The 21,907-nt window shown below is 38.4% G+C and overlaps 1 protein-coding gene across 1 annotated transcript in view; it reads right to left on the reverse strand.

The window, feature by feature from the left end:
- Positions 1-664: 664 nt before the first annotated feature.
- Positions 665-21,907, reverse strand: part of cab39 (calcium binding protein 39) — a 29,062-nt gene continuing 7,819 nt past the window's right edge. Inside the window, exons 2-9 of the mRNA XM_061925362.2 lie at positions 17,356-17,510; positions 17,112-17,276; positions 11,968-12,086; positions 11,221-11,389; positions 9,585-9,644; positions 8,259-8,324; positions 7,932-8,075; positions 665-2,384 (exon numbers count right to left, since the gene is read on the reverse strand). Of these exons, the coding sequence (XP_061781346.1) occupies positions 2,196-2,384; positions 7,932-8,075; positions 8,259-8,324; positions 9,585-9,644; positions 11,221-11,389; positions 11,968-12,086; positions 17,112-17,276; positions 17,356-17,469 (1,026 nt within the window). The 5' untranslated portion in view covers positions 17,470-17,510 and the 3' untranslated portion in view covers positions 665-2,195. The remainder of the gene's footprint in view (positions 2,385-7,931; positions 8,076-8,258; positions 8,325-9,584; positions 9,645-11,220; positions 11,390-11,967; positions 12,087-17,111; positions 17,277-17,355; positions 17,511-21,907) is intronic.

Below are 21,907 nucleotides of genomic sequence, written 5' to 3' on the forward strand. Positions count from 1 at the left end.
ATATATATAAATATATATATTTATATATATAAATATATTTATATATATAAATAAATATATATATATATATATATATATATATATATATATATATATATACAGCCCGGCCACCAGCCACATTTTTTTTAACTCAAAGCGGCCCCCGAGTCAAAAAGTTTGGGGACCCCTGCTCTATGAAGAAGGGTACTTACTCTTGATCGTCATGCTTCACTCACATCCATCCATCCATTTTCTACCGCTTGTCCCTTTTTGGGGTTGCGGCCGACAATGAAAACCTAAACTCTCCGAAATTTAGCATCCTCCATATGTTTAATCTGTCTCAGTGCAGTTTTAAAGCAATCAGATGAAATGTTTAGGAGGAACTGGTTCTAGAACAACACCTGGAAACAGCAAACATCTGCAGAAAATGACCTTTTTGGATGTTTTGAGGTTTAAAAAATGTACATGAAAGATGCAGAGTTGCATGCTTACTGAATTAGGCACACGACTTATATATACTGAATATATGGTGGTAGGAGGATAAATTCTTCACTTGTGGTGATGTTGCATGGTAAAAATCGCTGTTTGTTTTCACTTTGGCCCTTACAGGCAAAAAGTTCGGGCACCCCTGATGTAGTGGTATTTTTTGTTTGTTTTGATTTAAGAAGAAAATGACCAGCTTCACTTATTTTCAAACCTTTTTTTTTTATTTGACTCATAGGGCTCAGGCCTTTTGACACTTCTTCCCAAAAGCACCCAAACGTTTTACGCCGAAACTGGTGTCAAGAGCTGCGTACAAGCTGCGAAGAGTCGACGGCGACGTTTGGATGTTGTTAAAATGAACAATTCCAGTACAACGTCGTTAGTACAGCATCATGCACAGCAGCCAGTGTAGGGACATGCACGGAGGAGCTGTGGGCTACGTGAGACTGGTCTAGATTACCCGTTTTAATACATAAATAATTGCCCTTACGTGGACCGTCAAACTCACTGCAATTCCGTTCATGTAAGATTATTCCATCACGCCCCAAAGTAGTCTGTTTGACACTCGTAATTGTACTGGAATTTGGAAACCATCAAGACTCCCAACATAAGAATGAAATGAGGCGCACTGCTCCTGCGTTTACCACGACAACCCTTCCCAGGGAAACAAGCAAATATGAAGCAATAATGAAAGGGGGGAAACACAAATCTGTTCCTTCCATTGAGTTGGCTTTGAATGAACCTGCTGCCAATCCCAACCTTCCTCTTCTCACATAAAGACATCCCTTTCTGATAACACCACTTTGTATTCATATCATAAAGATAACTGTGAGCTGCCCCTTTAAGTTATGTACAAGAAACCAAGCAATAAAATGAAATGTAAAAACATGTTCTAATCTCTTAAGGTTTAGAAAGTAATTTGATTACCATGAACCAGAAATGTGATGTTTAAAGTCAATACATATAATACAATCCTATGTTAAACAATCTACAAAGCAGCAAAAAAAAAAGGCATATGTACATGCTCTCCCAGCCTTGGAAAAGAATAAAGGGAGGACTTGGGGATTTTCATTAGTTGCATCCCGCCCTTCGTGTATCTTCAGTGCTGAGTCATGAGCGGAGCACAGCAGGTCAAAAGTGCTGTGTCATGGCATCTGAGAGTCCCCCCCCACCCACCCACTCCACACGTCAGCACAATGAGCCGCCGCTGCTGTTTTGGATCAAGGCATTGATGCATCGTGCATTTCACAGTCTGGTCGCCGAACGCGGCGGCGCCGCTATCAGGTGCGGACGCCAGTCAGTCGCCCTTTTTCCCAGGCATGCAGCAAAACACGCCCGCGCCGCTCGTACCGTTCTGAAATCATCCAAGGGTTGCGAGCATGTTCTTATGTGCGTTGATATGTTTACCTCCTGTGAGCCTGCCTTATAAGTGGATTTATTTAGGATGGACTATTGTGTTATCAATGGACCGTACGTAGTCGAAGGTGCATGAAAGCAGCAGCATCTATTGTTTTCTTCTCAACAAACGCACTAAAACGAAAGAAAATCACAGATGTTCTGGCAACCCCCCGACAACTTGAAATGGTATAGGGATTTTCTTTGTTTTGTTTTTTTCCTGAATTCTTTGCTCAGAAACCAGAAGAGCAGCAACTGATGGGTCTGTTAAGCAGGCGTTAGGCCATTAGGCTGTCAAGAAATGGTTGGCTCCGCCCTCCTCGCTTGGCCGCCACCTGTCAAGCCTCCTGGGTGGCGGGCCTCTTGAGGTCCCTAATCTGTTTGACCAGGTAAGTCTTTTCATCGTTGAACTGTTCGTCCTCTGTTCTGTCGTTCTGGAACTTGCTGAGGAACTCGATGAGTTTGCTCTGATTCTTCAGTAGGATGTCGAGGATGGGCTGCGTCTTGTTGGGGTTGGCCACAAACACCTGGTACAGGAAGCGGGAGAAACAATGACATTGAAGTGTGTGATGTGTGCGTCCCATTAGTGTCTATTTGACTGCTAAGTTCTTTTTAGTAACGGTTATAAATAGTGGTGGTCTCTAGAAACGGGCATAGTAAGTGATTCAAATGTTGATTTTAGGGTTGATTGATTGATTGAAACTTTTATTAGTAGATTGCACAGTACAGTACATATTCCGTACAATTGACCACTAAATGGTAACACCCCAATAAGTTTTTCAACTTGTTTAAGTCGGGGTCCACGTTAATTAATTCATGGTATGCACAATTTTCGCCAAAAATAAATTGCCGATTTTTGAAATTGATTATGACTTTTTTGGTAAAAACTACCAAAGACAACAGAAAGGTGAGGGTTGCTGCTGTCATCATGCTAATAAAAAGGCGTTATACATTTCTTTTAAGACACATCTTTGTGTTTTGATTCATTATTTGTATTAACATTTTAGCGTATTCATTAGGTAAAGTAACTACTGGTACACTACCCAGAAGTCTTTGCGGTAGAGTGGAACCAGAAGTACATGGTGCGTTCCATATGTACTTGGAAGCCAGAATTTTCGAGTTCCTAGTCGGAATTTCAACTGGAACGCCCCTCGAGGTTGGATATCCGACTCGGAAAGTCGGAGCATTCTCATCCACCCCGAGTTCGTTTCAAAGATGGCTGGATGTAAACAATGATGTCCGCGTCTATAATAGTCATTATAAGTACTTTTGATTAGTTTTTGTCACAGTAAATCAGCCATATGCAATATGGACATATACATATGGTAACATCACTGTGGTGTAAACTACCTTTATTTCATGTTGAAGAGGTTAATTTAGCCTACTAATGTGTATTTATAAATGGTTGATTTATATAGGCTAGTAAGGTAAAGTTTTGTACCTGACAAGTTTCGGCTATCTTGCTTCTGCAGCCTTCATCAGATGTGTCACGTGATGTTAGCGTGACGTCATCTGTGACGTGTTATATGGATTGTTCCATCCCACCTGAAGTGGTGGGATGGCAACTTTACCTTAACTTTACCTTACTAGCCTATATAAATCAACCATTTATAAATACCTTTTTTTCATGTGGGGTATATGTTCTAAATTACTAGCAATAGCGCCTGTTTCCTCTTCATCCACCATGTTTTAAGGTTGCAGAAAAAGTGCATATTGTCCCATAAATTGTTTATATAAATAGAAAACATAGCTTTCGTGGATGTGGCCATCTTGATTTCCGGCCTAATAACTGGAATACTCACCACTTCCGAGGTAAATGGAACGCAGCAATAGACTAGAGCAGAGTTTCTTAACCATAGGGCCCATTGTTGGACCACGAGCACCCAAAAAATATCTGTTTCTCAGCTGTGGTTTGTATGGACTCAGTTGAAATGCACTTTCCCACCACTTGTGGCAGTAATGACAATCTCAAACAAATAAAAGAAGTCGAGGGGAAAAGTCAGTCAAAAGTTTCTTAAGCGCAAAAAATATAACTAAAGTGGTGAAGTTGTATTTTCATTTGAACTTTAATTTTATTGACAGTTTAGTCAAACACATTTTTCCTATCAGTCTGACACAAACATAAGGTTTATGTGTTAAATAAATAATCTCTGTGATTAACACATGGTTTCATTTCATTTGACAAGGTTGTTAACTGTAAAACGGATAGATATAAATATTGAATATAAAGTCAGGAGTAAGATTACTAATTCAGTGTTACTATTTGAGTGGGCCCCAAGGCCCCTCTGTAGTGGAAAATCTGGGCCCAGATGTCAAAAAAGTTAAGAACCCCTGGACTAGAGTACTAGCGGAGATACAAGCGAGGAGTGAGTATAAGTACCCCGCAGAGTTGTAAATAAAGTGTTCCTGTGTTATCAAAACAAGCAACAAACATTCAGCTCGCTCTCTGGACCTATGGAGATGGATCTCCACTCAACCGGCAAATAGTCAATTTGTGACCGCTTGCATTTGATTACCAAATAAATGCACAACGCAAAACTCCTCTCACTTTTAATACACCTCACTACGCTAAATATAGCGTCAAAGTCGCAAAAATTCGCACCACAGAACCCTTCTGCTGCATCTTCTCTGGCATTGCAGGTGTGTTGTGCAGCGGATTTCTTATACACCCGCCACATTTCATAGTCATTTGTGTATGAGCCAGGGCCAACCTGGAAGCGCCAAATCTGAATGTATTCATTTATTTGAAACCTGAAATAAATAAGTGGATGAGAAACACTGATGTGTGTGCGTGTGTGTCTTGAGCACCAGATGTGTGTGTAGATTGGAGTGGAGAATTTAACAAACTTTTTTGTCATAACGAATTCATCCGATTAAAATTGAGTAATTGTGCAGCCCTAGTTGACTTAGATTGTTATTTAACACATTTTAAAGCAATTGAGGCAAACATGCTGTTAACTTTACCATGAAATGATTAACGTGGACCCCGACTTAAACAAGTTGAAAAACTTATTCGGGTGTTACCATTTAGTGGTCAATTGTACGGAATATGTACTGTACTGTGCAATCTACTGATAAAAGTCTCAATCAATCAATCAATTGTGGCAACCAGCACAGGATCTGAGCTTGTACAGTGGAACCCGCTTGTCTCGATGCCCCTCGGACGGGTTGACTGATGTCGACATAACCAAAATTGAAACCAAAACTAACCATTGTTTGCGCATGTACTTGTGACTTTGGCCGGAGACATAAGGAGAACAAGAGAATAAAGGATTTCATTAACCCACAGAAGTTTCCTAACATGGTACTTCTGTTTTCATGTTATTGTAGCCACAGGATGTTGTGTGAGAAGTTCTGTGCTGTGACTCAGGGATTGGGTTATAGGGGGGAGTCGCGTTTCCTGCTAGTTAGAGCCAGTTTTACAGAAAAAAAAAGAGTTGACGAGCCGGATTAGCTACCGTATTTTCCGCACTATTAGCCGCACCTAAAAACCACAAATTTACTCAAAAGCTGACAGTGCGGCTTTTAACCCAGTGCGCTTTATATATGGATTAATATTACGATTCATTTTCATAAAGTTTCGATCTCGCAACTTCGGTAAACAGCCGCCATCTTTTTTCCCGGTAGAACAGGAAGCGCTTCTTCTTCTACGCAAGCAACCGCCAAGGTAAGCACCCGCCCCCATAGAACAGGAAGCGCTTCTTCTTCTACTGTAAGCAACCACCCGCCCGCGTAGAAGAAGAAAAAGCGCGCGGATATCACCGTACGTTTCATTTCCTTTGTGTGTTTACATCTGTAAAGACCACAAAATGGCTCCTACTAAGCGTCAGGGATCCGGTTCATGAAAAGACGCAATCTCTCCATCCGCACACGGATTACCGGTACTATTTCACAGCAACTGATATTCCTGTGAACCGCACTGGATACAACGGGAGCACGTACGGTGAATATTCGCACCACAGGGAATGAGAAGTCATCCTTCACTGTGGTTCTAGCTTGCCATGCTAATGGCCAGAAAATCCCATGGTGATATTCAAAAGGAAGACCTTGCCAAAAGAGACCTTTCCAGCCGGCGTCATCATAAAAGCTAACTCGAAGGGATGGATGAAGAAAAGATGAGCGAGTGGTTAAGGTAAGTTTAAGTTTACGCGAAGAGGCCGGGTGGCTTTTTTCACGCAGCCCTGTCTATGTTGATATACGTATGTTTGTGATTGCACATTTGCGTACATTTTGGGAGTGAACAGAGTTGCTAGAACGCTGGTTTTTAATATATTATTAAAGTTTGACTGACCTATCTGACTGTTTTTTTGACATTCCTTTAGCGCAGTTAGATGCGGCTTACAACACCGGGCGGCTTATAGGTGGACAAAGTTTTGAAATATGCCGTTCATTGAAGGCGCGGCTTTTAACCCAGGGCGCCTTATGGTGCGGAAAATACGGTACATGGAAGTGCGTCTTATTGTAGATGTACAGTGCTGTTTGGGAGACGCCAATAAAAGGCTGATTTGTGCATCATCCTACCTCATCGTCATTCCACCATACTTTATACACTAATCAAACAGCACTGCTGCGGTACTTTTATTGTATTTCAGTCATACCAAAGTTTTTGTACATGTTGTGAAAAAACAAATAAATGATGTTGTTACGTGATGTTGTGGCACATTGCTTAGCGATAATAAGGACTTTAACAATATCACAACATATGTTGACATCAATGTAGTATTTTCATCGAAATGACTGCTCTAGGTCTCAGGCTATTTTGAGAAAAGCGGTGGACTATGTATGTCAACGTGAACTTAAGCAGGCAGTTTTTAGTAGGAGTGAGTACCATTCACAATAAATCGATACAAAACCAATTCCCAGTACCTGGGAATCTATACCAGTACTCCAAAATTTGTTTGTCTTACACCTACGAGTCTCATTTGCAAGTACTATAATAGTAGACTTTGCATGTAGTTCCATTTCCAAGACGTTAGATGGCAGTAGTGTATAGACTACGGTGTGCTGCCTTAGCCAGAAAGTGGTATTTGCCATAAAGTTGATATAATAATAATGTATTAAGATTTATATAGTGCTTTTCTAGACACTCAAAGCGCTTTACAGTGGGAACTGAGAACCCATTATTCATTCACTCCACATTCACACATTGATTTGACGGCCTCTCCAACCACCACCCAACGTTCATTCACAGTCATACACCAGTGTGAGCGGCACTGCCCAAGAACACAAAGGCCGCGACTCTAGGATGGCGGAAGCTGGATTCTAACCAGGAACCCTCAAGTTGCTGGACAGCTGTACGCTTTCTTACACTTCTGAGTCTCATTTGCAAGTATTATATAGTGGACATTGCATGCTGTTGCAATTCCAAGACTAGCCTACCTTGTGCTGCCTTAGGCAGGAAGCAGTCTTTGCCATTAAGTTGAATGTGCCAGTCTTTTACTTGTTAAGGCCCACAAAGTGTTTGAACTAAGTATTGCAGGTATTACATACCAGCTTTTTGATTGTAACGTGCATTTCAGTTGTAGTTTTGATTACAAAATGTAGAGTTGTTGAAATCGTCATGTAAAATAGCTAATGGTAATCCATAGCATGTCTACAGCATATTTAATGTAAATTAGCATCGAGCTAATGCATTTTCAAAAGTGAAGCTTTACTGTACTTTTGAGCGCCTTCTCTTTCTTTGTTGGTATGGAAAATGGTAACACTACTTAGAGGCAGTCCAGCTTAGTCCGCTCTGAATGCTTGACTGCCTATATATCCGCCAGTTGCTTGAGCCGGTGCCAAGTCTGCAACCGGAAATGATGTCATGTGCAACAATAGGTATGGATTTAAATTATATTTTTTATTTTAAGTGAATCAGTACCCGGTTGTACTGACGGGATTTGGTTGGTACCTATAAAAAGTACTGACTTTGGTACTTTAAGTAATACAACACGGCAACACCAGGACTTGTTGAGTTGGTTGACTTAAGCATAATTTAAACGGGTTCCACTGTACTGTAAAAAGGAGACTTAAACAACAGAAATAGATAAGAATAATGGACTACTGTATTTACTTCTACATATGTACTTTACCTTAAAAACATGAAAAGCCTCAAACTGGATGTTGCGGCTCTTGTCACGTAGCAAATTCATCATGAGCTTGAGATTTTCTGGCTTGCTGATGTACTTTGTCATGATGGTGAAGTTGTGTCGGTCAAGGAGCAACTCGCCCAGTAACTGCCATTACAGAAGGAGAAAACAATAAATATTAGTTCAGTAATTTTAACGTCAGATAGACTGACAATTATAAGCATAAAGGATGGCATGGTTGATCACAACAGGATGATTGGATGGTTCAGAGAAACCCAACACTTGCAAACTGTAAGGAGCTCTGTCAAACCTGTATGTCGTAGATCTTACCTTTAGAGACTGCCTTTTTGTCACATAGTTTTCAGAGTGGAGCAACTTCTCATATTCACTAAAGAACTACAGTGAGGAGAAAAACAGAACAGAAGCGGTTGTTGAGTTTCCTCCAAAAAAAGGCATTTAAAGTGTTACCACAATGACAAAAAAATACTCATTTTCTCACAAAGGCTATCAGCTACTTCATGTTAAACTGAGCTCATGAAAAGTAAAATCATTTCAGAAAAAGTACTGACTAAGCATCTCTAATTAACATGCTGCTTCCTTTCTGGCAGTTGTTACACATAATATTGGTTATGGTATTAGTTTGACAAGTAAAGTTTGAGTTTTGATGCAACAGTATAGCATATACTAGTGTAGTATTAAGTCAGCAGTCATATCGTCACTTACACAAATACTGTATGTATGTTGTTTTTTTTGTTTGATTATTGTTAATTATTTTGTATAAACATTTTGGTCAAAATAAATCATTTGAATTATTACAATATATGCCTGTAAGTAGTTTTGTGCCCTAAAAATCGTATTGGTCAAATGTTTTTAACAGTTTAAAAAGACTGCAATGCAAATGTTTGTCAGCCTGTCAACGGGATCGTCAATTATACTGCATGTTAGCATCAAGCTACCGGCGTAAGTGCCAACTTCTTTACCATATGGTTTCATATCTTATTTTATTTCTGTTCATTTCATGCTGTATTGTGGATTAAACATGTTTCTTCCATGCTTTTGCAAGTGTATACTAATGTACCTTTATCAGGGTCTCTGCAGTTTTCAACAAGTAAAATGTAAGACTTTTTGAAACCCTGCAGATACCGTTAATATGTGCTAATTTCTACAGTAATTTCATTTGGAGACAATCAATAAACAACCTCAGCTTGGAAGTTTATTTGTCTCCTAATTAAAAGGGTTGTTTACCTATCTGCCAAACAAAATACCAACATTCGAGAAAGCAGAGTAACACGCTTAAAAAGGGACGGCGTGGCGAAGTTGGTAGAGTGGCCGTGCCAGCAACCGGACGGTTGCTGGTTACTGGGGTTCAATCCCCACCTTCTACCATCCTAGTCACGTCCGTTGTGTTCTTGGGCAAGACACTTCACCCCTTGCTCCTGATGGCTGCTGGTTAGCGCCTTGCATGGCAGCTCCCGCCATCAGTGTGTGAATGTGTGTGTGAATGGGTGAATGTGGAAATACTGTCAAAGCACTTTGAGTACCTTGAAGGTAGAAAAGCGCTATACAAGTATAACCCATTCATCATTCATTCATCATTAAAAAACCTGTGGGTAAAATTCATGCATATCTGACAGACAAGCTCCATAGTGCACTTACTCTTTCGTAATGTTGCTCCAGAAACTCTGCACTCAGTAGCTTGTGTCTTGTGAGGAGGTCCTAAAATTGAGAATTAAGAATCTCATGAAAAAATGTACTTAAAAGTATATTTTGTGATGCATTTCAGTACACAAGTGGATGAAAGTACAAAAGTGTGGGAGTTTTTTTAAGTACCAGTAGAGTGGAAAAACCAGTTGACTTTATATGCTTTAATTGTGTTTCATTGTATCAATTAAACCATATCCAACTGTATTTACAATCCACAAAGTATGTGACGATACCATCTAAACATCACAAAATGCCATAAATTCAGTCAGCCATTTTGAGTATTCTTTTCCAAACGTCTTCGGTAATAGTTTGACGTCACTGGATTAGAACTTCTGCACTCATATTATCAGATCAAACTGGAAATATGCAAACCTTAGAGAGATGTGCTGTCTATCATTCACAATCCCTATGTAAGGCATGAACACATATGTTTTTGTTTTTTATGCATTCTAAGTCGTAAATAAATAAATAGTTCGTCAATGGGGGGCTCTCTATTCCGCCCACAAACCCCTCTAAATAACCACCTAAACCTGCCAACAATACCCTATATACATATCGTGACCTGAATATTAACTAAATATTAGCGATGTTGTCATTATAAGGGCTAACGCAGACAAACTATTTTTTAGGGGCGGATTGATAGCACACAGCTAAGTAGACCTCTGCTGCTTTACTGTGTTCTGCTGCTCCCGCATCATCGCGTCTCAGCTCGTGAAAATTATTCTAGATCATAAATCATGCTTCTCATCTGGATAATAGGAGGATTTAGCCTTGAATCTAGAAGCTGTTCATATGTGACATTCAATTCATACCTGGAGATGGAGACAAACACACACAACCGAAGACAGTGCATCTTGATTAATATTTCACATAAAAGGGAAGATAGGGATATCCTATCAGTCGTCATCGAAGTAATAGCAGACATTGTACAGTAAGCTATCGTTTTATTATGTTTATAGTTTGTATTTCTTGTTTAGCACTTAGCAATACTGCTGCACGATGATTAGTGTTTAACTAAAGCTGAATCTCTTTCGCAGAGCTTTCAAAACTTGTAGCTCTTCCTCCCTGTAGTCAGGATCAACAATATAAGTTTCTGGATCATAATTTTTCCCAAAATAATCGTTGTTGGCTCTCACAAAGTCTGCATGATTTGCATTGTTGTTGGTGGGGAAGGGATCTGCGGATCCTACCTCTACGTCACGCGATCACGTGACTGGGTCCTCATTATCTCTCCAAATGGCTCTGGAATCTCTGTGAGATTGATGCTCTTTTGATCATATCTATTTACTCTCAAACTTTGGAAGTCTTCTCTGTCATACATCAGATATATATGATCATAGCTTCAATATAGAGACAACATGTTTTTCCACTCTATTGGTACTTTACTTTTAATGAAAGGTTTTGTGATGGCGATAGTCATAGACTCTGAAACATTACACATTTCTATGGGTTTACATTTCCCGCAAATAAGTGTGATTGTCTATTGTACTGCTACAATGCTCGTGCTTTTTTCATATATATATTTGTTAATGGTACTTTCCTATATGTGGGTGTATGCATACAGATAGGCCAAATAGAGCACACTTACTTTGAAAGTGGCGAATGCATCTGAGGCAATGTCAAACGTAGACATCTCCACATATCTGAAGAAGTCGTAAAACTGCTCTGACGACAGTGTAATTTTTGCCAAAGGTTCATGTCGGATGCACTCCCTCAACATTATTCCACAATTGAGGGCGATCTCTGGGGACTCGTACCTGCAAAGAGCAGCAATTGACAAAAGATTAACGCTAAGATAAAAACACGTGATTGTAAAATTATTTTATTTCCGTTCATACGGTTGTCGCTGTTGCAAACTACACAAACGACAATTTTTCTGCAAAAACCCCCAACTTTTTTGAGCTCACGCACCCCCTTGTTTCTGTTAAACTTCTGACGAACCAATAAAAAAACTGAAGGACAGCACGTTGACAATGAATCACATTATTAATCAAGAATACTGAAATGTTTAATGCTTAAGCATTTTAAGTGAAATTCATCATTTCGTGGACTCATTTATTTTTGTAGAGTCTTAATGTTTGCGTATATCTAATTAAAATAGAAAATCCATTCACAATGCTCAACCCAATTCTTCTTTATTGAAAACCATGCAAGACGTACTTTGTACAATCATTTCACACTAGAAAAACTAAATCAAATCAATAAGGGCCCTATTTTGTAATATTTAACTGATTTTGTTTCTTCATAATATGCCTTTCAATGCACATTACACATGTAATTGTGTGTGTGTGTGTTTGTCATACTAGAGTATATTATGTGTGAAGAGGTCTCCTACCCTTTAAGTAACATGAAGAGTATATTCTGCTGGGTGCAGAGGTACTCCACCGTTGGTGTCCGAGTGCCAATCTGACGCCTCAGGATGTTGTTGAAGATCTGAGCTACATCTTTCTTGCCCTATGGTAACCCAACAAATACATCAATGTTTGGTTAAACAAGTCAAGTTGATGTACACTCCAGTTGATAATACAGACAAAATACACTCCAGAACCAACAATGTATTAGAGATGTGACGTCAAGTGAAGTCTTTTGAACGGCTCTTTTAAGTGAACGATAAGAACTGATTCGGAGATGCGAGCCATTTTTATTAAAAATTGGAATCGTAGCAAAATTTGGACTAATTTTTCTGGTCAATTGTTCAGAGGTGGATTTGGAAAGTAGTTCAGGAGTTAGGGTAGTACAATTTTGCAACCACATTTTTCTTTAGTCCTAAATAGTATTCTACTTTCATTAATGATTGTATCTAAAGTTTTATTAGTATTGATATATTTTTGTGTATTTTTTTTACACGAGGGAAATTTGTATAAAGTGATTTCGTTATCAATGAATATAGGATGAGATATGGCACCACTTTATGGAATGTTTACAATGAAAACATAAGCCAAATTAAATTATTAACGTTTCGGAACGATTCCCACAAATAGAGTACATATTGGCTCGAATTTTTATAATATTTAAAAATATTTATTGTTATATGATCCAAATCTTATCTTATAACTGCTAATAGGGGTGTTACGAAACAACTTATCCATTCCCAGTATGATACCAAATTGGAGCTTTGGGTATTGGCCCACACCAATATTAAGACGATGTCAGCACTGACTAAACAAACATTCTTTTATTTTGCAGTGTAGAATCTTAAAAAATGGTCTTGATCAGGTGAACATACTAACTACTTATTCCGTCTTTAAATTGGAATGGTAACTTATTTCTGGCGACACCTAGTGGTCACAATAATTAATTACGTTATGCAGTTAGTTGAATGTTGCGAACATGTTTGTTACTAGATACTTTCTTACACGCTTTGTTATTGGAGTATTTGTAACTGCAAGTAATATGCAGCTATAATTATATGCTACTTGTTTATATCGACAAATGTTGCGGTTTAGACTGCAATATTGTTCAATTAAGGACAAATATTACATATGTCTAGCTTGTGTGCTAAGCGGTTGTGTAGCTCCTAGCTCTTAGTAGCCTACAGCCTACCATGTTTACCCTTTGTAAATGACTTCACTAAAATATAAGCCAAGACCAAACTTGTCTGTGTACTTGATATTAGATGTTTACTGGCTTTCCAGCTTTGCACAAGTAAATGCACTGCGGGACTGCTTTTATTGGAGATTTTATATGCATTCCGATATCATCCGATACTATATTATATTAGTATCATGTTTAGTTTTTTTTAATATCGGACCTACATCAATATTGCATTGGGGCACCCCTAACTGCACCAGTGATTGTTTCCTAATTTTAAAATTGGTTTGTCAAGATCTGGCTACTTTGAAAGAGCCATAAATCCAAATTCTACAATGTATTGAGTTGATAATGTAATAAGCTAAATCATCAATTCAGAAAATACCAACATACACAGCCAAATTTTGCAATATGTGAAGTGTGATACACATGTCTCAACCATAAGGGGAAGGGTGTGGGAAGGTGGAAGAGGAAGCGACAGATCACAATATTGCGACTAATCATGACATAAATGCATGAGTCAGGGGAAGCAACAGCGGGCGGTTTGACACTTGGCTATGTTTACCCATCAACACAGATGGAGTGTCAACGTTTTAGTTGCCATTCGTTGCCTCGGCATGAGTCAAAACACACAAATAAATTTACAACCCTTTTAAAAAATAATGCCTGCATTCTAAGCATGATATCCTGCTAATAATTATTAGTAAACAAAAACCAACACACAAATGATCAAAGGTTCAAAGTGAAACACATTTGGATTACTATCTTAGGGTATCTTCTGCCATCTAGTGGCGGTTCTTGACAAAAGCTGAAGACATATACCATTTCACCATTTTTTTGAGACATCATTTGCCATCTTACTGGCAATTCTTCTAACATAGGGCACTATAGGTGGGAATCTTTGGGTCCATTATGATTCAGGAGCTATGATTCCATTATACAACCATAATTATTACATTGTATCATTGTGTAAATTATTCTGCATTATTATTATTATTATTCAGTAACGTTTTTCGTCCGCCTATAACTCTAAAACTGTTCATCCGATTGATCCCGTTCAAGCATTAAAATGTTTGTTCTTTCAACAAACATTCCCCCAAATTACCGGTTTAGAGTAATTTATCATTTCACAGTAGTTTCACTCTTATATTCTTTTGCCTTCTTCTCCTTCATCTTTCAATTGATTTCAACCATTCCACCACAAACAAACCAAAAAAGTTGACAATTTTTAAGATATACATAATTTTCCAAAATATTGGTCAATACAATTAATTGGTACTCAGACCACCATTCTCACTTTTCCGACCTGAAAATTACTTTGAGATGCAAGTAAATGTTCAACACTATCGGAAAATATATTTGTTGTGGTAAAAAACATTTATTTTGTCTGAAATTGAACAAAATGGGATTAATCGCGATAAATATTTTAATCGTTTGACAGCCCTAATATATACACACATTATATATATATATACAGTATATATGTATATATATATATATATATATATATATATATATATATATATATATATATATATATATATATATATATATATATATATATATGTATATATATATACACATATACAAAACCCAAAACCAGTGAAGTTGGCACGTTGTGTAAATCGTAAATAAAAACAGAATACAATGATTTGCAAATCCTTTTCAACCTATATTCAATTGAATGGACAGCAAAGACAAGATACTTAATGTTCGAACTGGAAAACTTTTGTTATTTTTTGCAAATATTAGCTCATTTGGAATTTGAGGCCCGCAACATGTTTCAAAAAAGCTGGCACAAGTGGCAAAAAAGATTGAGAAAGTAGAGGAATGCTCATCAAACTCTTATTTGGAACATCTCACAGGTGAACAGGCTAATTGTGTGTGTGTATGTGGGCTTTGTACCGAAGATGTCGTTGTGGCTTGTGCAGCCCTTTGAGACACTTGTGATTTAGGGCTATATAAATAAACATTGATTGATTGATTGAATTGGTAACAGGTGGGTGCCATTATTGGGTATAAAAGAAGCTTCTATGAAATGCTCAGTCATTCACAAACAAGGATGGGGTGTGGGGCCCCACTTTGTGAACAAACTTTGTGAAGGCGCCATTAATGCTGAAAGGTACATACAGGTTTTGGAGCAACATATGTTGCCATCCAAACAACGTTATAATGGACACTCCTGCTTATTTCAGCAAGACAATGCCAAGCCACGTGTTACAACAGCGTGGCTTTATAGTAAAAGAGTGCGGGTAAAAATTTTGTTTCTCAGTTCGAACATTAAATATCTTGTCTTTGCAGTTGAAAAGGATTTGCAAATCATTGTATTCTGTTTTTATTTACGAATTACACAACGTGCCAACTTCACTGGTTTTGGGTTTTAAATAAGCGATATATATATATACATACACACACACAGTATATTCAGAAGACTCGTAGATACGTGACAAATGACGTAGCCTGATAAGTGAACAAATAAATAAAAGGCCCCACTTGGCGAGCAGGCTTCCTTGATTGAATTTTGTGCGCTCTAAAACCACAGAATGTTGAGTTTGGCCTCAATCGCCAAGTCGCCATAAACATGCGGCTCAAAGACGTATGTCGTCTATCTGCTTCATCATATCTATGGCTGACCGACATGTTGGCTTACTGCGTGGATGTTATTGTCTCCCCTGACATATTATTCCAGTCGCTTATTTCCGCTGGTTCCTCTTTGCTGTAATTTTGTTAGCCTTCTGTTGAAGAGTACAAAGCATTTTTTCTTTTCTTGTTTCACTACTTCACACTTGTGCTGGCTTAGCGCTGCGGCCAGCATTGCTTTAGGTATGTGTGTATTCACCGCTGGCTGGTTCTCCGCAGTGGTCACATTTGATCGCACAAAAGTGAATTGCAACCAGGCCGCAATTTTCATAATTCAAATGCGTTCGCGTTGTTTTTACTGCCAATATACACCAACATTCATGACATAGAACAAATATCCTGGTTTATTCAGAATATCAACATTTTTGGATTGGACAAGTACTCGTGCCACAGAGCTTTGACAAAATTTGGCAAGTTTAGACTCGGCAAAGCTCCCCTGCAAAAAATCAACGGTGACTAAAATGTTCCTTGTTATAAATTCCACATTTATCTGTGTGTCTGCCAAATATCTTTTAAATTGATCGATTTGCACACTACTATTTTTGGCCGCTTGTTTTGTGACTAACAAGTCGAGTCTGACCACCCACGCCTACGCAAATATTCTGTCACTTCCAACGATAATTTCATGAATTTAATCAATTAAAAAATATTTTTTTTTTTCTACTTCTTTGTTTAGCAAGCTTTCCAATGACACAAACCTTTTTAAAAAAAAGTATGACTTTTTTTTTTTTAACAAAAAGGTCACATCTAAAATCTAAATCCCATTGACTTTGTATTGAAGAAGTTCACCATGAATTATTGCATTTTTACAGGATTTAAAGGGCAATAACTTTTTTTTATATTTATGTAAATCAATGATTTATTTATTTTCCAGACATACCTAATAGCTTGTCATTAAAAGAATGTTAGCTAACAGCTCTCCCTTGCTTAGTTAGAACCAAACAGAGAACTAAGGTTTAAAGAACAATAATGCCACATTTTAGAACATTCTGTATTACATTTAACATACATAAATAAACGACGTTTGGACGTTAGTCTATCGATTCATTACTCGCCTACATTCTAATTGTGATGCATCGGAGAATTGATCATTTATAGTATGTCTTACCTCTAGAGGGCACTGTTCATTGCAGACAATAACCGGTGCCCATCAAAAATCCATATGGAATGCAAATCACTCATACCCGTCTACAACCAGGAACACTATAGAACTTGATGGATGGTTCTACTTTACATTTTGAATACATTGTTTTATATCAAAGACCGATTTGTTCTCAATACATGGGTATTTGCTGCTCTATCTCCTACCTCAAAGTCGATGAGCTGCAAGTCTGCAATCAGTGTGCTAAGCAAGCCACTGTTGTAGAGCTCCTGGGCTAGCTGGGCCACTGCTTCAGTCTGGGGCTCTTTCTCGTTCGTTCCATAAAGGATTTCCTTCATGGCCACCAGGCTCTTTGATACTTCTTCTGTGGCCTGAATAGGAAGTTACACAAAAATACTTCTGTGGTGCTGGAAAGCTAGAATATTACAAAATGGGTGAGATTCTCCCTACCTTCTCAGCCTTTTTATCAGAGATGTCATGCTTTTCAAGCACCGTCATGTTGTCCTTGAGGTTCTTGACAATGTCTGTGGGCGACTTGTGGGACTTGCCAAAAGGGAACGGCATGGCGGTGGGTTACCACGGTCCTTAAGCAGTGCGCTGTCCACCTGTGTTGGAAAATAGACGGATCAGAAGACTGTCAAAATGGAGGCACTTGTGTTTGTTGTGTCTTTAGCAGTAACTGCTCTACTCAGACAGCATGAACAGAGCACTCCGCCCAATGGCAACAAGTCTGAACAAGTTAACGAACATTACAAAACAGAGAGGTGAATTGAATAAAAGCATGATAGGCAGATAGTGCCAGTGGCTCTCTCACAGAGATTCCAAACATACGTGACATGTTTGTAGCGAGGCTGACAGAAATGATAACAGTAGATAAACACCATCATATAGCGCTGCAGAGTGGAGATGCACCATGGAACATCTGCACATTTGTACATACAGTATAGTTGCATTTTGATGAATATGTCTTTAATGTTTTGACTTATTATATACATTTGCTTTGGCAGGCAAATATAAAAACAGCGCTGATAATGTGATTTTAAAACTGCAGCATTGGGTATCAAAAGAGGACAAAGGTAACTTGAACAAAAATGGTTAAAAACATAATTACTATTTCGAACCTCTGACGTCAAATAAAATCTGTTTTAAAACAGATCAAAAATTTTTTCCATGGGAAATAATCAAAATTAAAACATGTTGAAGGTGTAGTCTGGTAGAATCAAAAAACATTTATTAACCGTACTGGCAATTTTTAAGTTAACATTTTGTGATAACAAATATTGATAAATAGGGATGTAACAATGTGAAAATTTCAGATATTGAGATCAAAATTATCCCACTGTTGAATGTGGTTAAAAAGTAGGGATGTGCCGATCACTATCGGACGATTTTCATGAAAAAGTATGTGAATGCCATTCAATGCCGATCACAAACCTCCATACACAGTGTGGAGACACTCCCATAAGCTAATAATAATCACCTCCATTACAGCAAACACATTTAATTTCTTCGTATCTCAACTATCACCATCACGTAGCAATATCACTGGAGGACGAGGCTAAACATGTTACACACCGAGAGCAAGCCAGGAGCAGGCATTCTAATAGCTAAGCTAAGCAAGTGTATAGTAAACTTTAAGACGTGTAGATGGAACCGCGGTACAGCAAAAACTAAGTAGATATAAACAGGAAATTTAAAAATAGAATAAAAGTCTGGAGAGCATATAATATACCAACTGTTGGTGTGTCAGATTTGTCACAACCAGTACAGGACACATAAGAGGAGGGCGCATCGATCCAAATTGGCGGCTTCAACACCAAGGGTAGTATCAATATATCGATACTAGAGTGATTATGTTGATATTTTCTCTTTTTTTTTGTTACGGTTTACAAATTCAGATAATCATTTCCTGGACACAGGAGGATGTTGAGGACAAAAAAGGACTTAGATTAATGATAGTAGTTTTTGATTTTGTTTAGTTATTGTGTACTATTGACTTTGTTTTACTCAAACAGTTGTATGTTATTCAAATGAATAAGGAACTAGTTAAACTATTGTCAATACTACTCACCAAAAATACATTGAACAATTTACAATTAATACATGTGATCGACATCGGCCGACCTCACTCATTTATGATCAATATTGGAATTGGCAGCATAAAACCCTGATTGGAACATCCTTATCAAAAAGTACTTACAGCGCATTCGAAGTATTCAGAGCGCTTCCGTTTCCACGTTATGTTACAACCTTATTCTAAAATGTAATAATTGTTTTGTTCTCAAATTTCTACGCACAATACCCCATAATGACAATGTGAAACTTTAAAAAAAAAAATGTTTTAGACATTTTGGAAAATTTATTAAAAATAAAAAAGTAGGAAATAACATGTACATTAGTATTCACAGCCTTTGCTCAATACTGTGTTGATGCACCTTTGGCAGCAATTACATCAAGTCTTTTTGAATACGATGCCACTAGCCTGGCACACCTATCTTTGGGCAGTTTCGCCCATTCCTCTTTGCAGCACCTCTCAAGCTCCAGGCTGGATGGGAGGCATTGGTGCACATCCATTTTCAGATCTTTCCAGAGATGTTCAATCAGATTCAAGTCTGGGCTCTGACTGGGACACTCAAGGATATTTACAGAGTTGTCCTGAAGCCATTCCTTTGATATCTTGGCTGTGTGCTCAGAGCCGTTCTGATTTCAAGAGCGCTCTGGAGCAGATTTTCATCCAGGATGTCTCTGTACATTGCTGCATTCATATTTTCCTCTATCCTGACTAGTTTACCAGTTCCTGATGATGCTGCCACCACCATGCTTTACTGTAGGGATGGGGATGAGCGGTGCCTGGTTTCCTCCAAACATGACGTTTGGCATTCACGGCATAGAGTTCAATGTTTGTCTAATCAGACGAAATAATTTTATTTCTCATGGTCTGAGTGTCTTTCAGGTGCATTTTGGCAAACTTTTTAGAGATGGTTGTTCTTCTGTAATGTTCTTCTCTCTCCACAAAGGAATGATAAAGCTCAGTCAGAGTGACCATTAGGTTCTTGATCACCTTCATGAATAGGGCCATTTTCCCCAATCACTCAGTTTAGACGGCCGGCAAGCTCAAGGAAGAGTTCCGGTGGTTTCAAACGTGTTCCATTTACCGATGATTAAGGCCACTGTGCTCATTGGAACCTTTAAGACAGCAGATATTTTTCTGTTCCCTTCCTCGGATTTGTGCCTCAAGACAATCCTGTCTCGAGGGTCTACAGACAATTCCTTCGACTTCAATCTTGGTTTGTGCTCTGCCATGTACTGTGAAATGTGGGACCTTATATATAAACAGGTATGTCCATCCATCCATTTTTTTACCGCTTGCCCCTTTCGGAGCCTATCTCAGCTGCATTCGGGCGGAAGGCGTCCAACACCCTGGACAAGTCGCCACCTCATCGCAGGGCCAACACAGATGGACAGACAACATTCACACTCACATTCACACACTAGGGCTAATTTAGTGTTGCCAATCAACCTATCCCCAGGTGCATGTTTTTGGAGGTGGGTGCCTGTCCAAATCATGTCTATTAACCACATGTGGACTCCAATTAAGCAGTAGGAAAATCTCAAGGATGATTAGTTTAAACAGGATGCCCCTGAGCTCACTTTTAAGCTTCATGGCAAATACTTTGTGTATTTCTGTATGTACATTTGATTTCTTAGTTGTTATATTAATTCATTTTATTTTTCAAAAGTTTCTAAAACATTTCTTTTTCACATTATAATAATGTGGTATTATTGAGTGTAGAATGTGGAGGACAAAAATGTATTCATTCCATTTTGGAATAAGGTGGTAACTAGGGCGGTCAAGAGATTATTTTTTAAATCAGATTAATCACACTCTTGAACTGTGGTTAATCATGATTAATCACAGGTTGTTATTAGCTTGCATAAATACATTTGCTTAAGAAAATACCCCCATAGTTGGATACAAATGCAATTTAGTAGTCAGAATGTCATACAGGAATGTTTTTTAAATGTTTTCCTGAACTGCAAATCATTGATTTGCTCCACATTTGGTGACAGTAAGTATAGTAAGATTTAAGTGCACATTTTGAAAGTCTCTGTAATAATATAGCAAACTAGGTACAGATGTACAGTATATTAATAGATAATGTAATAAAGACATCCATAAACAACTTTACATAGTGCACCATTTAAAGTCTAACCAGTTGTTTAAACAAGTGTAAGGCATTTTTCATTTTGTTGGCGATGTTGGACCGGATGGGACGTGTCACGCTATTATTGTGGAGCCGGAAGTGTGTGTGTGAGTGAGTGAGTGAGTGAGTGAGTGAGTGAGTGAGTGAGTGAGAGAGAGAGAGACAGAGACAGAGAGAGAGAGAGAGAGAGAGAGAGAGAGAGAGAGAGAGAGAGAGAGAGAGAGAGAGAGAGAGAGAGAGAGAAGGTGCCTTGACGAGAAGCCAGTGTGTTGACGAGAGACGTGACGGTTGTCAATTAAGAACGTGCCTTTTGATTGCCTTGTTATGGTCTGTCTTTTCTGCTACGATTCATCCAATTACAAAACCTCGGTTACACAAAAAAGCTTAATTACTTTTTCAGATGACAGCACTGATCTCTTTTTTGTACAAACTAATTAGTTTGTCGAGTGACAGGAACTACATCTTGCAGCACTTGGTCTTCATAGACGTTAATGTCCTACGTGCGGTGGCTGTCCATCTCGAAAAGGTGTTGTTTAATTTATCTGTGGTAAAGGCATATAAACTCAGCCAGCATAGTTTGTTGTCCTCTGTTAGCGACACCATCTTCACGTTCATGTTTCGATTTAAGTTTCTATTTTAAACTTGATGTACACCGATGATAAAGTTTATCGGTGCTAACTAATTACCTCAGTTTTTATCTAAAGTTCCATCTGAGGGCCCGTTTACACTAAGCCGGATAAGGTTATCCAGGGTAAATCACACCTAACCTTATCCGTGTCCACACACAACAATACCAC

This window comes from Nerophis lumbriciformis, linkage group LG30, assembly GCF_033978685.3.
Source record: "Nerophis lumbriciformis linkage group LG30, RoL_Nlum_v2.1, whole genome shotgun sequence".
Classification (NCBI taxonomy): Eukaryota; Metazoa; Chordata; class Actinopteri; order Syngnathiformes; family Syngnathidae; genus Nerophis; species Nerophis lumbriciformis.